At 39.3% G+C, this 14,945-nt stretch overlaps 1 protein-coding gene across 1 annotated transcript in view; it reads left to right on the top strand.

Annotated features, from left to right (window-relative positions):
- SLC22A5 (solute carrier family 22 member 5) overlaps positions 1-1,704 on the top strand; it is a 31,907-nt gene extending 30,203 nt beyond the window's left edge. Inside the window, exon 11 of the mRNA XM_021710699.1 lies at positions 316-1,704. Coding sequence (XP_021566374.1) covers positions 316-403 — 88 coding nt within the window. The 3' untranslated portion in view covers positions 404-1,704. The remainder of the gene's footprint in view (positions 1-315) is intronic.
- Positions 1,705-14,945: the final 13,241 nt, after the last annotated feature.

The following is a 14,945-nucleotide window of genomic DNA, read 5'->3' as shown; positions in this document are numbered from 1 at the left end:
GGCCAGGTCTTAGGAACCTCTTCCTTGCAGTACCGCCCTCCCCAAGCTCTCACAAATGTCATGGACTAGTTTAGCCATCAAAGGGTATATAAATGGCAAGGTACTTACAGCCTATCCTCTGGTCTAATCCTGTGTGGACATGTCACTCCATGACAACAGCAGTTCTGGGATAGTGCAGAGGCTGGAGAAATCTTTCAGAATCTGCTGTGTGATTTTTTTTTCCTAGTGAAGATATCCTCAGTTTTTGTTTGTTTTGAGACTGGTAGGCATCTTTTTAAGATTTGTTACTAATACTTGTTTTGCTTATTTTTATAGAATAAAATACAGGCAGACTCCAAGTCACACAAGGATGCTAAAAGATGGTGAAGAAAGCCCCAAAGTCCTTAAAAGCACAGCCTTCTAACACAGCATCCAGTGAGAAACTAAAGAATTGTCAGAAATGGCTTGTGCAGATTCTGAGTCCTTCCGTGACAAAGGCCTTGCTGTTTATTCTCTTGAACTGTGTCTGACTTGCTCATGGATGGACACCCACACTCAGAGGCTGCATATGGTCCTAGAATACCACCTTCCTCTAGAGACACCATGGCTACCTACAGACAATTTCAGATAAGTCCTAACTATTACATTGATGGACTTGGCACTTTCTAAGAAGTTAATTATTCACTAGAACCTGTGAGATGTGGAGGAATAGAAGACGCATCTGCTAGGTTGGCATTGTAATTTTTTTGTAAAGGGCCCTAATAAGACTAGAGGTCTAAACCCCTCTCCCCCATCCCTTACTTCTCTCTAATGGTGAACGTTAGAGGACAAGAAATCATCTCACAGCGAGTTTGATTTCTTACCTTTTCTTAGTTACAAAGAACATTAGCTGGGATTGTTGCTTCCCCAGAGCAGGAGAGCACAGGGTATAGGGAAACATAAAGGTAATGAAAGTGGAGGAGAATGAGAATGAGGAGAATGAACAGAACATGGGCAAGTACATTGACTTGTGAATTCTTGGACCACTCAGATGACTACTAGGTAGACTTGTTTACACCTGATCAGAGACCTGGGCTTGCCAGACCCATGAGAAATGCATTGTTGAATCTACTATTCTTGTTTTCCACTACTGTGTAAATCAAACTTTGCTTCTATAGCTTCTTATGTACAGTTTGAAGGAAGTATATCAATGAGAGAGACAAGCAACTATCTCTCAAAACTGTAATGTGGGGTTGGTTTTGTTTTGTTTTTTGTTGTTGTACCTTTTTCTCCTTAAGTTATTTGCCCTTCAGAATAGACTTGTGAAAGGCTGGTTCCTGGTTTGTGTCTTTTTTAATTTTATCACAGAGTCACTCTGGCAATGGTCTGCAATTGTCACGGGTGCAAGGCCTTGCTAACCTTAGCCTCTAGCACTTCTCTGAGTGCCAAAAACAATGTCATTGTGTGTGTTCCTCTTGTGATACCTAGTCATAGGAAAAAAATTACAAAAAAGAAATGTAAATTGTGCTCACAGTCTTTCACACTTGCTCACTTCAGTCATGTAACATTATTGGAGATATTTTGCGTTTAGTGAAATTGTCTTCTCTTTGCTGATTATGTTACTGTGGCACTTACAAAGCATGTGCTTCACTTGATTAAAAAAAAGAAAACATTTTTGTGAAAGCTACTGAAGTGCCTTGGGAAATGAGAAAGTTTTAATAAGTAAAATGACTTTTTAAATAACAACAACTGTCTACAATCTTTATTTCCAGAATTTGATGAGCCTGTGCACACCATCACCTGACTTTTCTCTGTCAGCTTGGATTAATTCTAGCAATGGTTGGGATTAATCTCTAATGGTAATATTTAGTTCCTGTGTACTAGAAATCTTCACTCTATTAATTGATTATGAACTGAGCCAAGCTTCTTGCACAAATGTTGTAGCCTGGGTTCTCCTGAAAGTAGAGCCTGAGACCAGAGCTTCTGTGCAGTTAGTTAAGCAATTTACTTGGGAAGGAGATCCCAGGAAGCAGGAGTAAAGAAGAGGGGATGAGAACAGGGAAGGAGGGAGGCCAAATACAAGGGTGCATTATCAGGTTGGTCAGCACCAAGGGCAGGGGTGTGCATTCAGCAAGAACTTCTGAGGAAGCTTATGAAATGGATCTCAAAACCACCTGTACCATGGATGAAAAGGGGGCATTTCTCTATTGGCACCTATTTGTCAAAGGCAGCCCCACAGGTATTGGCTGCCCACATTTCCAGGTTACACATGCATGAGTCCCAAGTAGGTTCTATCCTCTGGGTAAAAAGCAAGAGGTAATACTTTGCAGACCCAAAGTGAGGGTTGTCAGTGCTAAAGAAAGTGGTTGGGGCTGAGAGGACTAGGGGTTGGGTGTGGTGTACAAGAGGTGTCTGACATCGGTATGCAATTTTTCACAGGGAATTTGGGGGTAGAAAGTGTAGATGGACCTGGGTAAAAGGCTCCAGTGTTGGATAGACAACTCAAGGGCATATTTGTGTAACAAAACAAGCGGCATCAAACTCAGATGGGAAAGAAGACAGCATGTCTTCTAGAATAATGTTGGCCTCTCCCGTCTTCAAACCTGGTTCTATGCTGGGTTCCTGATGAACTGACTTCACAGGGGCCTGGAAGCTGAGTTGCAGTTCTGCCCACCCAATTTCCTATTGCATAAATGAACAGTTTCTTTCTTATTCTCAATGCCACTTGATTCCAGTCATTTGTTGCCTACTGAGTACAGAAACCATAATTGGCCGGAATGCTTCAAGTTCTTCCTGTGGTGGGCCAAGATAGCCCTAGTCACTTTTCTCAGTGTTGAGCCAAGTGTCTGAAAAATCTAAGCCCTTTGTCCGAGTCTGCTGGACTCGTGTGTGACTTGTTTCCATCAGAGCCATGACTTTGGAAAGATTGAGTTATCCAGACTAGGGAGAGAGGCATGCACAAACTGTGGTCACAGGTCAGAACTGGTGAGTAATAAATTGTTCAGTTAATACTCATAATTACTAGAAAGCAGCATCCCCATATAGATATGAAGAAAAAAAAGATGGAGAAACAACCCAAGCTTTTTTTTTTTTTTTTTTTTACAGTTATCTGGCACAGATCAAAGTAAAGGCAAGGGTTTACCCCATGATCTTTTCCTATGCATGGCAACTAGTTTCTATCTCCATTAGGGTTCCCTTAACATTCTAGATTCCAGAAGGGCTGTTGTTTGCTAAAGAGAATTATTCTGCATAATACCTGATCTAAGTGATGGTAAATGAGGTAGACAGAGGACCTTGTTCTCTGCCAGGAAGTAATTAGCACAATGAAACCTTCTTAAGGTGTTTGTCTTTTCATTACTTTTTCTAAAAGGCTTTTAGGTCAATAGAGACTTGGTGCAGTGCAATAGCAATACCTTCTGTTGTGTGCCATTGCTGTAAAAGCACTTTGGAAAAATACATCTATTTTCTCATTTAATCCTCATAAAAATCCCATGAGATTGATGGAGGATACCCAGGATGACAGAAACAGAGGTTTCTCAACAGAAATCTTATGTTTTCCTGCAGCTTTCAGACAGACCCACCCCTGAAGGTTTCACTCCAGGAAGAAAAGGCCTAATCTCAGTGAAGAGTTCTGCAAGAAGCTGCCAGAGACACTCAGACATCATCTCTCTGTTGGGCAAGCCAGAGGGCAGCAGCCAGACATCCGATTGGCTCATTATCCCTAAAGAAGTTGCATCAAAAACTTCTCACAGATGTACGAAGTGTGGGATATACTCTACATGGCAAGGATAGACTGCTACGAATGTGCAAGTGATACTAGTTTTTCACATGGCTGGTCTACTGAAGAGATTTAAAACATCCAGTGTTCATGCAATCTTTGATTATGAACGAAATAATTCTGAAAATTTCAAATATCCTCATAGAATTGCCCTCCCCCATACTAAGCAAATGAGCATTTAAAAAGTAAAACTTACAAATGTTTTTCACCAAAACTAATCAGACAAGAAAGCAGCACAACATAATACATTTCAAAAATTGGTGAGAAGCCGGGCTCGGTGGCTCAGCCTGTGATCCCGCGCCTTTGAGAGGCTGAGGTGAGTGGATTGCCTGAACTCGTGGGTTCGAGACCCGCCTGGGCAACTTGGTGAGACCTTATCTCTACAATAAGTCAAAAAAATTAGCCGGGCTTGGTAGCGCGCGCCTGTAGTTCCAGCTACTTGGAAGACTGAGGCGGAAGGATCGCCGGGGCCCAGCAGGTCGAGGCTGCGGTGGCCGGGAGCAGCCACTGCAATCCAGTCTGGGTGACAGAGTGAAACTCCAACTCAAAAAAAAAAAAAATTGGTGAGAGGGGAAGAAATGAAGATTCTAACCCTTACCCCAGTTGCTTGAGCCATACTAAAACTCATCAACATCTGGTACAGTCTTTCTAATACTCCCAAACCTGACAAACAGTGGGCCAGTTAAAGACTTCTATTTATTTCCCTCTTCAAAAATTTTTGGAAACTACTCGAGAATACAAATGGAGTAAATACAAAAAATAGACAATGATGATGACTCTAAAAGAAATGAGACATGCCCAGTAAGAAATGCTATTCAGGTTGAAAGAATATTAGCCAGAGCCAGGCTTGGTGGCTCAGCCTGTAATCCGGCACCGTTGGGAGGCTGAGGTGAGTGGATTGCCTGAGCCCGCGGGTTCGAGACCCGCCTGGGCAGCGAGACCTCATCTCTACAATAAATCAAAAAATCAGCCGGGCATGGTAGCATGTACCTGTAATTCCGGCTACTTGGAAGGTTGAGGCGGAAGGATCGCCGGAGCCCAGCAGGTCGAGGCTGCAGTGACCGGGAGCGGCCACTGCACTCCAGTCTGGGCGACAGAGTGAGACTCCAACTCAAAAAAAAAAAAAAAAAAAAGCAGAATATTAGCCAGTAGCTTGAAATCACATGAAGGAATAATGAACATGGGTAAAGGTAACTACCTAAGTAGTTACCTATAATAAAAGACAGTATTAATATGCATATGTGTGTGTTTGTGTGTGTGTGTGTTTTCTTTTTTGAGTAAGAGTCACTGTTGCTTAGGCTGCAGTGCAATGCATGGTCAAGCCACTGCAGCCTTGATCTCCTTGGCTCAGGCGAGTCTTCCACCTCAATCTTCCAAGTAGCTGGGACTACAGGCATATATTACCACACCTGCTAATTTTTTTTTTTTTTTATTGTAGAGATGAGGTCTCACCATGTTGCCCAGGTTGGTCTCCAACTCCTGGGCTCAGGCAATCCTCTCAGCCTCCCAAAGTGCTGGGATTACAAGTATGAGCCACTGCACCTGACAAATAATGTATTTTTTAAAACTCCTCTTTTTTCCTAGGTAAATTAAAGATAGCTGTATAAAGCGATAATTAAAATATAGGTTGAACGGCTCACAATGTTTCAAGATGTAATTTGTGACAATACAATATAAAGGATATGGAACTAAATAAGAGAAAACTGCTTATATATTATTGAAATTAATTTGGGATTAATCTGAAATAGATTGCTACAAATTAATATAAAAATTGTAATCTGCAGGGCAGCTATTAAGAAAATAAATTTTTAAATGTAGTAAAAAGTGATACAGATTTAAAATTATATCCTAGGAAATATGTAAGATCATATATTTAATACAAAAGGAAGCAAAATGAAGGAATTGAGGATCAAAAAAGATAAAAGACATAAAAAACAAGTAGCAAAATGGCAGACATAAGCTCTTTCTCATCAGTAGTTACATTAAATGTAAAAGTAACTTAAATTAAAAGGCAATGATTGGCCTAAGAGATTTTTTAAAAAATGATCCAACCATTATGATGCTACAAGAGTTTCAACCTAGAATCAAAGACACAAATAGCTTGAAAATAAAAAGATAGGAAAAGATATTCCATGCAAATAATGCTAGAAGAGAGCCTGAATGGCTATATTGGTGGCAGGCAAATAGACTTTAACATGAAACTTGTTATGAGAGACAAATAGGTCATTTATTATGATATAAGGGTGAATCCATGAAGAAGATATAACAGTTACAAACATGTTTGTATCTAAAAACTAACAGAGCCCAAAATACATGAAGCAAGATGAACAGAATTAAAGGAAAAATAGTTCAATAATAATAGACCTCAATATCTCACTTTCAATAATGGATAGAACAACTAGACAGAAGATCAGCAAGGAAATAGAAGACTTGGAAACACTATAAACCAGCTAGACCTAACAAACATCTAAAGAAACCCACCCAACATCAGAATGCACGTATTTCTCAAATGCACAGGGAACATTCTTCAGGTTAGACAATATGCCTAGGCTACAAAACAAGTATCACCAAATTTTAAAAGATTGAAATCATATAAAGTATTTCATCTGAGCAAAATGGAATGAGGCTAGAAATAGAAGAAACTCTGGAAAATTCACAAATATATGGAAATAAACAACATACTCTTTAACAACCAATTTGTCAAAAAAATACAAGGGAAATTAGAAAATACTTGGAGATGAATTAAAAACACAACATCCCTGGATTGCCTGAGCCGGAGGGTTCGAGACCCACCTGGGTAACTTGGTGAGACCTCATCTCGACAATAAATCAAAAATTAGCCGGGCGTCGTAGCGCACGCCTGTAGTTCCGGCTGCTTGGAAGGCTGAGGCAGAAGGATCGCCTGAGCCCAGCAGGTCAAGGCTGCGGTGGCTGGGAGCGTGCCACTGCACTCCAGTCTGGGCGACAGAGTGAGACTTCAACTCAACCCTCCCCCTCAAAAACACAACATCCCAAAATTTATGGTAAATTAATAGCTATAGATACATACATTTAAAAAAAAAAATCAGTAAGAAAGTTAAAAATCTAGCTTTCTACCTTCAGAAACCTCAAAAATAAGGACAAGCTAAACTAAAAACTTTTTTAAAAAAAGGAAGGAGAAAATAAAGATTAGAACAGAGAAATGAAATAGAGGGAGAAAAAATAGCAACTACAGAAAAGTTGGTTCTTTAAAAAGATCAACGAAATTGACAAACCTTTAGCTAGAGTGACCAAGAAAAAAGAGAGAAGACTCGACTTACTAAAATCAGGAATGAAAGTGAAGAAATTACTACCAACCTCACAGAAATAGAAAGGATTATAAGTGAATACTCTAACCAATTGTATGCCAACAAATTAGATAACCTAGATGAAATGGACAAATTCTTAGAAACACAAATTACCAAAACTGACTCAAAAAGAATTAGAAAATCTTTATAGGCTTATAACAAGAAAAAAAGTTTAATCAAAAACCTCCCAATGAAGAAAAGCCCAGGACCAGAACATTTAAAGAATTAATGCCAATCCTTCTCAAATTTTCCCAAAGACAGAAGAGGAAAGAACATTTTTTTACTCATCTTACAAGGCCAGCATTACCCTGAGACCAAAGCCAGGCAAAAACACGAAAAGAAAACTTTAAATTAATATGTTTTATGAACACATAATGCAAAAATAGTCAATAAAATACTAGCAAACCGAATCCAGTAGTGTATTAACTCATTCACAACTGCTGATGTGAATTTACATCATTCCAAATTCTGTTCCTGGTTGCCACTGATGTGAATTTACCTCATTGTGGAAGACTGTCTTTTCAGGTTTATAATCCGAATAAAAATACAAAATATGGAATGCTAGTCAGAGTAGTGTCTGAGACAAATACTGGAACTTTTGCAACTTTCAGCTGTTTTGTGAAAAAAGTGACAATTTAGAAAAGACCATTTCACTTGTGCTTAATGACAGAAGTTTGCAGCAACCAAGTTCAGATTTTTTTTTTCACCTGCTGTCAGTATTAGGAAAGTGAAATTTTTGCAGGTCGTGAATTTGTTAAGTGCATTACATATTGTGGCCAAGTGGGATTTATCACAGGAATATAAGAGTGGTTCAATGTACAAAAACCAATCAATCAATGTAACACACCACATTAATAGAATGCAAAACATAATTTGACCATTTCATGTTTAAAAACACTTAGCAAACTAAAAATAGACTTCTTCAACGTGGTAAATGGCATCTATGAAAAACCCACAACTAACATTGTACTCAACAGTGAAACTGAAAACTCTCCTCCTGATATCAGCAAGAAGACAAGGATGCTTGCTCTTGCCACTTCTATTGTACTGGGAATCCAAGCCATAATAATTAGGTAAAGAAAATAAAAGATCCAAATTTAGAATGAAGAAGCAAAGCTACAAGCATCAAAACAATGTGCTACTGGCATTAAGACAGACATACAGACCAATGAAATAGAATAACCTAGTAATAAGCCTCCACATATATGGTCACATGATTTTTGAAAAAGGTGCCAAGAACGTTCAATGTAGAAAAGATAGCCTTTTCAACAAACGATGTTGGGAAAACTGGATATCCACATGCAAAAGAATATAATTGGATCCCTGTCTTATACCATATATAAAAATTAAAACAGATCAAATACTTAAACATAAGCACTAAAACTATAAGATTTTTAAAAGAAAACAGAAGGAAATCTCCATGGCATTGGATTTGGCTATGATTTCTTGGATATACACCAAAATCACAAGCAATAAAAGAAAAATTGGACTTCATCAAAATTATAAACTTCTGTGCATAAAAGGACACATGAAAAGGCAACCCATGGAATTGAAGAAAATAGTTGCAAATCATTTATCTGATAAGGGGTTAATATCTGGAATGTATAAAGAACTCCTACAACTCAACAAGAAAACAACACAATTAAAAAATGGGCGAGAGACTGGAGCAGACATTTTTCCAAAGAAAATACACAAATAAGCACATGAAAAGATACTCAACATTGGTAATCATTAACCACAATGAAATACCTATAGATAGCTATTACAAAAAACCTGAAAATGACAAGTATTGATTAGGATGTGGAGAAATTGGAACACTTATGCATTACTGGTGGAATGTAAAATGGTGCAGCCACTATGGAAAACAGTAGGGCAGTTCCTTAAAAAGTTAATAGGATTACCATATGATCCAGCAATTCCACTTCTGAGTATACACCCAAAAGAATTGAAAGTAGGGACTCAAACAGATGTTCATAGCAGCATTATTCACAATAGACAAAGGGTGAAAACAACTCGTGTCCATCAACTGATAAATGGATAAACACACACACACACACACTCACACACACAGTGGAATATTATTCACCTTAAAAGGAATGAAATCCTGATACATGTTACAACATGGATAAACTAAGAAAACATATATGATACTGAGTAAAATAAGCTAGACACAAAAGGACAAATCCCACATGATTCCACTTAGATGTGGAACCTAGAATAGTCAAATCAACAGAGAGAAAGCAGAATAGTGGTTACCAGGGCCTGGGAGGAGAAGATAATAGGGAGTTGTTATTTGATGGGTACAGAGTTTCAGTTTGGAATGATAAAAAAGTTTTGGGGAGAGTGGTATTGGTGGCTATACAACAATGTAAATGTGCTTAATGCCACTGACTTGTACACCTAAAATGTTTAAGATTGAAAATTTTATGTGATATACATTCTACCACAATAATTAATTTTTTAAAAGAACATGCACGTAACAGCAAGAAATAAACATTAAATTCAATGACTAAGGTGTCCATGAATCCTTTCTGAAATAAACTGTTTATAAATGAAATCTATCCAATTAATAAATCTATTTGCAACTCATATAATAAAGAGCTAATTTACCTAATATAGATATTTCATACAAATAAAATAAGAAAAAATCAACAACCCCATAAAAAATTGGGCAAGAGATACTAACAGTACAGAGATATAAACAGTACACAACAATTGAAGTACATTTGACATTTTAACATACCAGAACATTTTGTACACCAATCCTAATAAAAGAAATGCAAATGAAAACTATATAGTAGTCCCCACTATCCGTGGTTTTTGCTTTCTGCAGTTTCAGTTACCCATAGTCAACCATGGTCTGAAAATATATGAGTACAATACATAAGAAATTTTGAGGCCAGACACGGTAGCTCATGCCTATAATTCCAACACTTTGGAGGGCTGAGACAGGAGGAGTTCTTCAGCTCAGGAGTTAAATTGGGCAACATAGCAAACTCATCTCTACAAAAAAATAACAAAAATAAGCCGCGCCTGATGGTGCACAGCTTCTTGGGAGGCTGATGCGGAAGGATCACCTGAGCCTAGGAGGTCGGAGCTAAAGTGAGCCATGATCATGCCAATGTACTCCAGCCTGAATGACAGAGTAAGACCCCAACTCAGAAAAAATGTTTTTTTGAGAGTGACCACATTCACATAACTTATTACAGCATGTTGTTATTATTCTTTTATTATTAGCTATTGTTGTTAATCTCTTACTATGCCTAATTTATAAACTAAACTTTATCATAGGTATGTATGCATAGGGAAAAAATAGTATGTATAGGGTGTGGTATTACCCAAGGTTCCAGGCATCAACTGGGGGTCTTGGAATATATCCCCTGCAGATAAGGGACATTTTTTAATCTATCCATCTATCCTTCTCTCTGTTTAAATGCAAAGAAAGATATATCTAATCATATTTTTATAATGTTAATTTGGGGGTAGTAAGGTTTGAGGGAGCTTTTAAAGCATTCATTGTACTTTCTATAGTGTTTATATTCCTTATAATAATCATATGTAAATTTTGACGTGAATTAGTTAAAAAATAACACTGGATTACACAAGAACAGTAATTACACAAGAACAGTAATTAATCTTGAGAACAAGGCTGAATTATTCTGTGTACTTTTCTGTATTTTAGAAATCTCTTCTAATCCCCTCCCAATATTTTTAAAGCATTTCCACTTCTGATATGACACATTTTCAGCTTTCTATTTCTCTTTGTCACTTCTGCCTTCATCCATACATTGGATTTATCTATGATTATCCCAATTCTACCCATGTTCAAGGTTTACCTCAAGGCACTTCCTGGGAGGCACTAGAGCTCATTGGCTAAGTGTACAGACTCAGAACAAATAGAGTATGTGGTCCAAAAATATATTTCTCTACTTGCTGTATAACTTTGGGCAAGTCACTTAACTTTTCTGAGACTGTTTCCTCATCTGTAAAATTTCTTACCTATCTCATTGGGTTAATATAAAAAATAGAATATGTAAAGTGCTTAGCAGTACTAAATTTGTGTTGACAATAATATTGCTATTCCTCTTCCTTTTGACCTCCAAATAATTGGAGAGTGTCTACAAATAATTAGTCCTTATCATATCCTGTTTGGTTCCATGAAGGAAATTGTAACTTCCTTTTGGGGAAAAGGCAGGTCGTCTATTCCTAAGGTTCTTAAGTAGTACCCTCACTGTATATTTGGTAGTTTTTAAAAAATTTAACAAATACTTTACTCAGTCATTCCTTAATGAGACAGAGCCCTCAGGAAAACATCATTCATGAAGTCCCACCTACTTCTTTATCTTTTTAGTCCAAGCAAACTAACAGTATCTTGGCTTCTTGACACCCTGGTAATAAAGCATATAAACTCAGCTACTGTCAGTCTCCACACTTCACCATAAGATAGATATCTGCAGTGTGTAGTCGGTGAAGAAAATGTTATGCTTGACCTATGATTGAGCTCGCTGTTAAAATACTCATGTAAATAATAGTCATGATTTGTGTTTAAGCCTGCTTCAATAGGAAGAAGCACTAGGAACCTGAAGAGCTCTGCGCTCACACAGATAATTCACTCAGACTGCTAGTGACTGAACCTCCATGACAAGGTCATCCTCTGCCATACAACTCTCTAAGGGACCTTGCTCAGGGAGGCAGAACTCAGAGCAAGATTGCCTTTTGGAGTGCTAGAATCTTTCTCCAAAGAATCACAGAAATTTCCATCTGTGCTGCCAAATGGGAAATCTTTTTCTTAACGAACTCTTATAAAACATGACTTACTTTTCCCAAGAAATTAAAGTTCCCCAAAGCAAAATTATTTACCTTGCATTGTTCAGGAACAATTGCTCATTTCCTTTTGATTTTTTGACTTTTGACTCCTCCTCAAGGAAGTTGAAGGGTATTTTTTGCTATTGGTAAGTTGTATTTTTCTAGAGGGAAACAGTTCTAGTACTGAGTTCTAAACTGAGGATTGGAGAGTATCTGTGGAACAAGCTTTTTAAAAACAAGACCAAACCCTAGCTCACATGAAGGACATGATTGATAGCTTAGAACCGAAGCACAAGCATATCCTATGAGTGGGAAAGTAGATATGCAAGTTCCCTGCCCACCTGACACTTCACCCAACATGTGCAGAATTGGAGCCCTCTCAAACTTGGAACTTTTCCAAGGTTCTCCAGCTCAATGAAGGGCATCACTGTGTCCTCCTAGGGCCAACACCAAGATAGAATTAAATACACAGAGTTTAGTGGGAAAAAAATGCTTGTGAAGGATAAAGAGGAGAGAAAGCAAATCTTTTAGGACTGGACTTGGACTTTTGCTTCTTTTGTGTCTTCATTGACTATCACTTCAGGCCTGGATAAAGTGCTTGCTGCAGAACTCGATGTTGCACAAACTTCTAGGGTTAGAAGGTCAGGAAGGGCATTAAGGAAAATAGAGTTGCCGCCAAAGAGCTAGGATAGAAAGTTGTCCTCTAGAAGTTAAATCATAAATCAAACCAATCAGAGAAGAGATAGGAAATGCCCCCATAAAGAAAAGAAAGAGCTCCAAGGTGGCAATCCTTGAGGCTTACTAAGTAATGGTACTATCTATTGCTCTATCTAAAAACGTGTCCATCTGCAGAGGGGGAAGCATAAGAGAGACTCAGTGACAGACGGTGTCCACCAGGCCTCATCCCAGGGAGAAGGGCTGCCCAGGCCAGCAGGGAAGAGTGACACAAGTTTTGACCTGTGTTGTAGAGAAAGACATACCACATTGCCCAAGGCTGATAGCCTTAAACATTTAAGTCAAATAACTCACACTTCTAGCTTGCCAAGCCACCTTCAGTCTCCAAATTGCATGGCTACAAGAAGTGAACTCATTCTTCAGGCAACCTCAGGAGTCCAATGTTCCTGACAGTTTTGCTTTTATTTATTTATTTATTTATTTTCTCTCCAGACAGTTTTACTTTTTTTTTTTTTTTTTTTTGAGTTGGAGTCTCACTCTGTCACCCAGGCTGGAGGGCAGTGGCACACTCCCAGCCACCGCAGCCTCAACCTACTGGACTCAGGCAATCCTGCCTCAGCTTTCCAAGGAACTGGAACTACAGGCACACGCCACCACGCCTGGCTAATTTTTTAATTTATTGTAGAAATGCGGTCTCGGCAAGTTGCCCAGGCTGGTCTCGAACCCATGGGCTCAGGCAATCCTCTCACTTTGGCCCCAAAGTACTGGGATTACAGGCATGAGCCACCGTGCCAGGCCTGACAGTTTTGCTTTTAACAGGAATGATTAAGCTACAGGTTTTGGATTCAGATGGCCTTGATTGAATCTTGCCACTACAATACATAGTAATTGTGTGACCTTGAGGTTTCCTTCATTTTTTTTCTTCCAACTGGAAAACAGATTACAGTACACCAGATCATTGGGAGAATTAAATGAGGTAATGCATGTAATGCACTGAGCATAGGCTCTAGCAATAGTGAATGAAATCAGTAAGCTGACATTCTGCTTCTGACAATAGTGCTAATCAACTCTGGAACACTGAAAATCAGGTGGAATTTTTGGTCCCACAAGGTCAGAGAAAGCCTGAACCTTGAGAAATCACAAGATGAAAGACTTAAGGCCAGCCTTCACCCCCTGGCACTCTCTGTTCACATGTGCAACATCTATAAGAGGTAACCAGGATTTGGCTTTATCTTCTTGTGTTTCTTCCTCTCTTATTCTGACCTTCATCTTCCCAGACATAGTTTTTATGCAGAAGCAAATTTAGCTCTACTTTGCATTCACAGAGTTGAGAATTGCTGTTCTATAAGAGGAAGAGGCTCCAAGGCTTGCCTTTTTTGTTTGTTTTTCTTTTCCCTTCATACTACAGACTAAAACATCCTTCTGAAGGGGAAAACACAGGCTGCTCTTTTTCTAAGGTCATTATTTGGCCTGCCCCACGTACCCATCCGCTCTTGAGGGAACTAGTGCAAGGACACAAAGAAAGCCTCTACATCAGTCACGGACCAAGGCCTCCATCTTGTAGGGAATGCGCCCAAATTACAAACAGCCAAACCAAAATGACTCTAGATAGGTTAGTTGGTTTTGTTGTTTTGTTCTAGCTATCAGACTGCTCTGTGTTTGCTCTGTAAGACATACACACACACACGGAAAATTTTGTTTGGTTTTTGGAGTCCTGTCAATGTTTTCCAAAAGTGAGTGAGTAGAAATGCTTACAGAAAGTATTTTCGGATCTCAGGGGCACCTGCTGAACAGAGCTGCAGGAATTTCCATCAAACTTTGTGGCAGTGCTCCACTCTAACAAGAAACTGGTTCGGTGGCAATCCTTGTCAGGCTAAGTCTGAGGTGCCTCCCCAAAAAACAGTGCTTCCTCAGTCCTCGTCAAAATAACCCCGTCCAAACTTTGAAAACGATCCTATTATCACGGAGACACCTGCTAGTTGATCAACTAACCATTGTCAAGCAACTAGATAAACACTGAGTTGCTGTCCTCCAAGAAACCTCCCAGAAGCTAACCGAAAATGTCAAGTATTTTTTTCCTTAAATATTTTGCCCCAAATCACAGTAGTAAGAAGCAGCCAGGGCAGAAACCCTGGATCTCTGAGTCGTTAAGTTCTGACCACTTCCACCAGGGAGTCCAAACCTTAGGCCTGCTTTCCAGCGTTTCTTATCAGATGAAGGGTCCCCCATTTCCCCGACGTCATTGGCTTAGGAGTTCTCGGCTGACCCCAGACGAAGCGCCCGGGGCCTCATGGCCAAGTCCTCGCCAACGAAGACCCCTCGGAGGGTCGGTCCCAGCTGCCCAGCCCAGCACCCGCCTCCTCAGGCCCGAGCCCGAGGCGCCTTGGGCCAAGAGGGCCAGG

This window comes from Carlito syrichta, unplaced genomic scaffold, assembly GCF_000164805.1.
Source record: "Carlito syrichta isolate Samal-C Ts95f unplaced genomic scaffold, Tarsius_syrichta-2.0.1 Scaffold297468, whole genome shotgun sequence".
NCBI classification, from domain to species: Eukaryota; Metazoa; Chordata; class Mammalia; order Primates; family Tarsiidae; genus Carlito; species Carlito syrichta.
The sequence above is the reverse complement of the archived record's forward strand: the minus strand, read 5'-3'. Positions and strand labels throughout refer to the sequence as shown.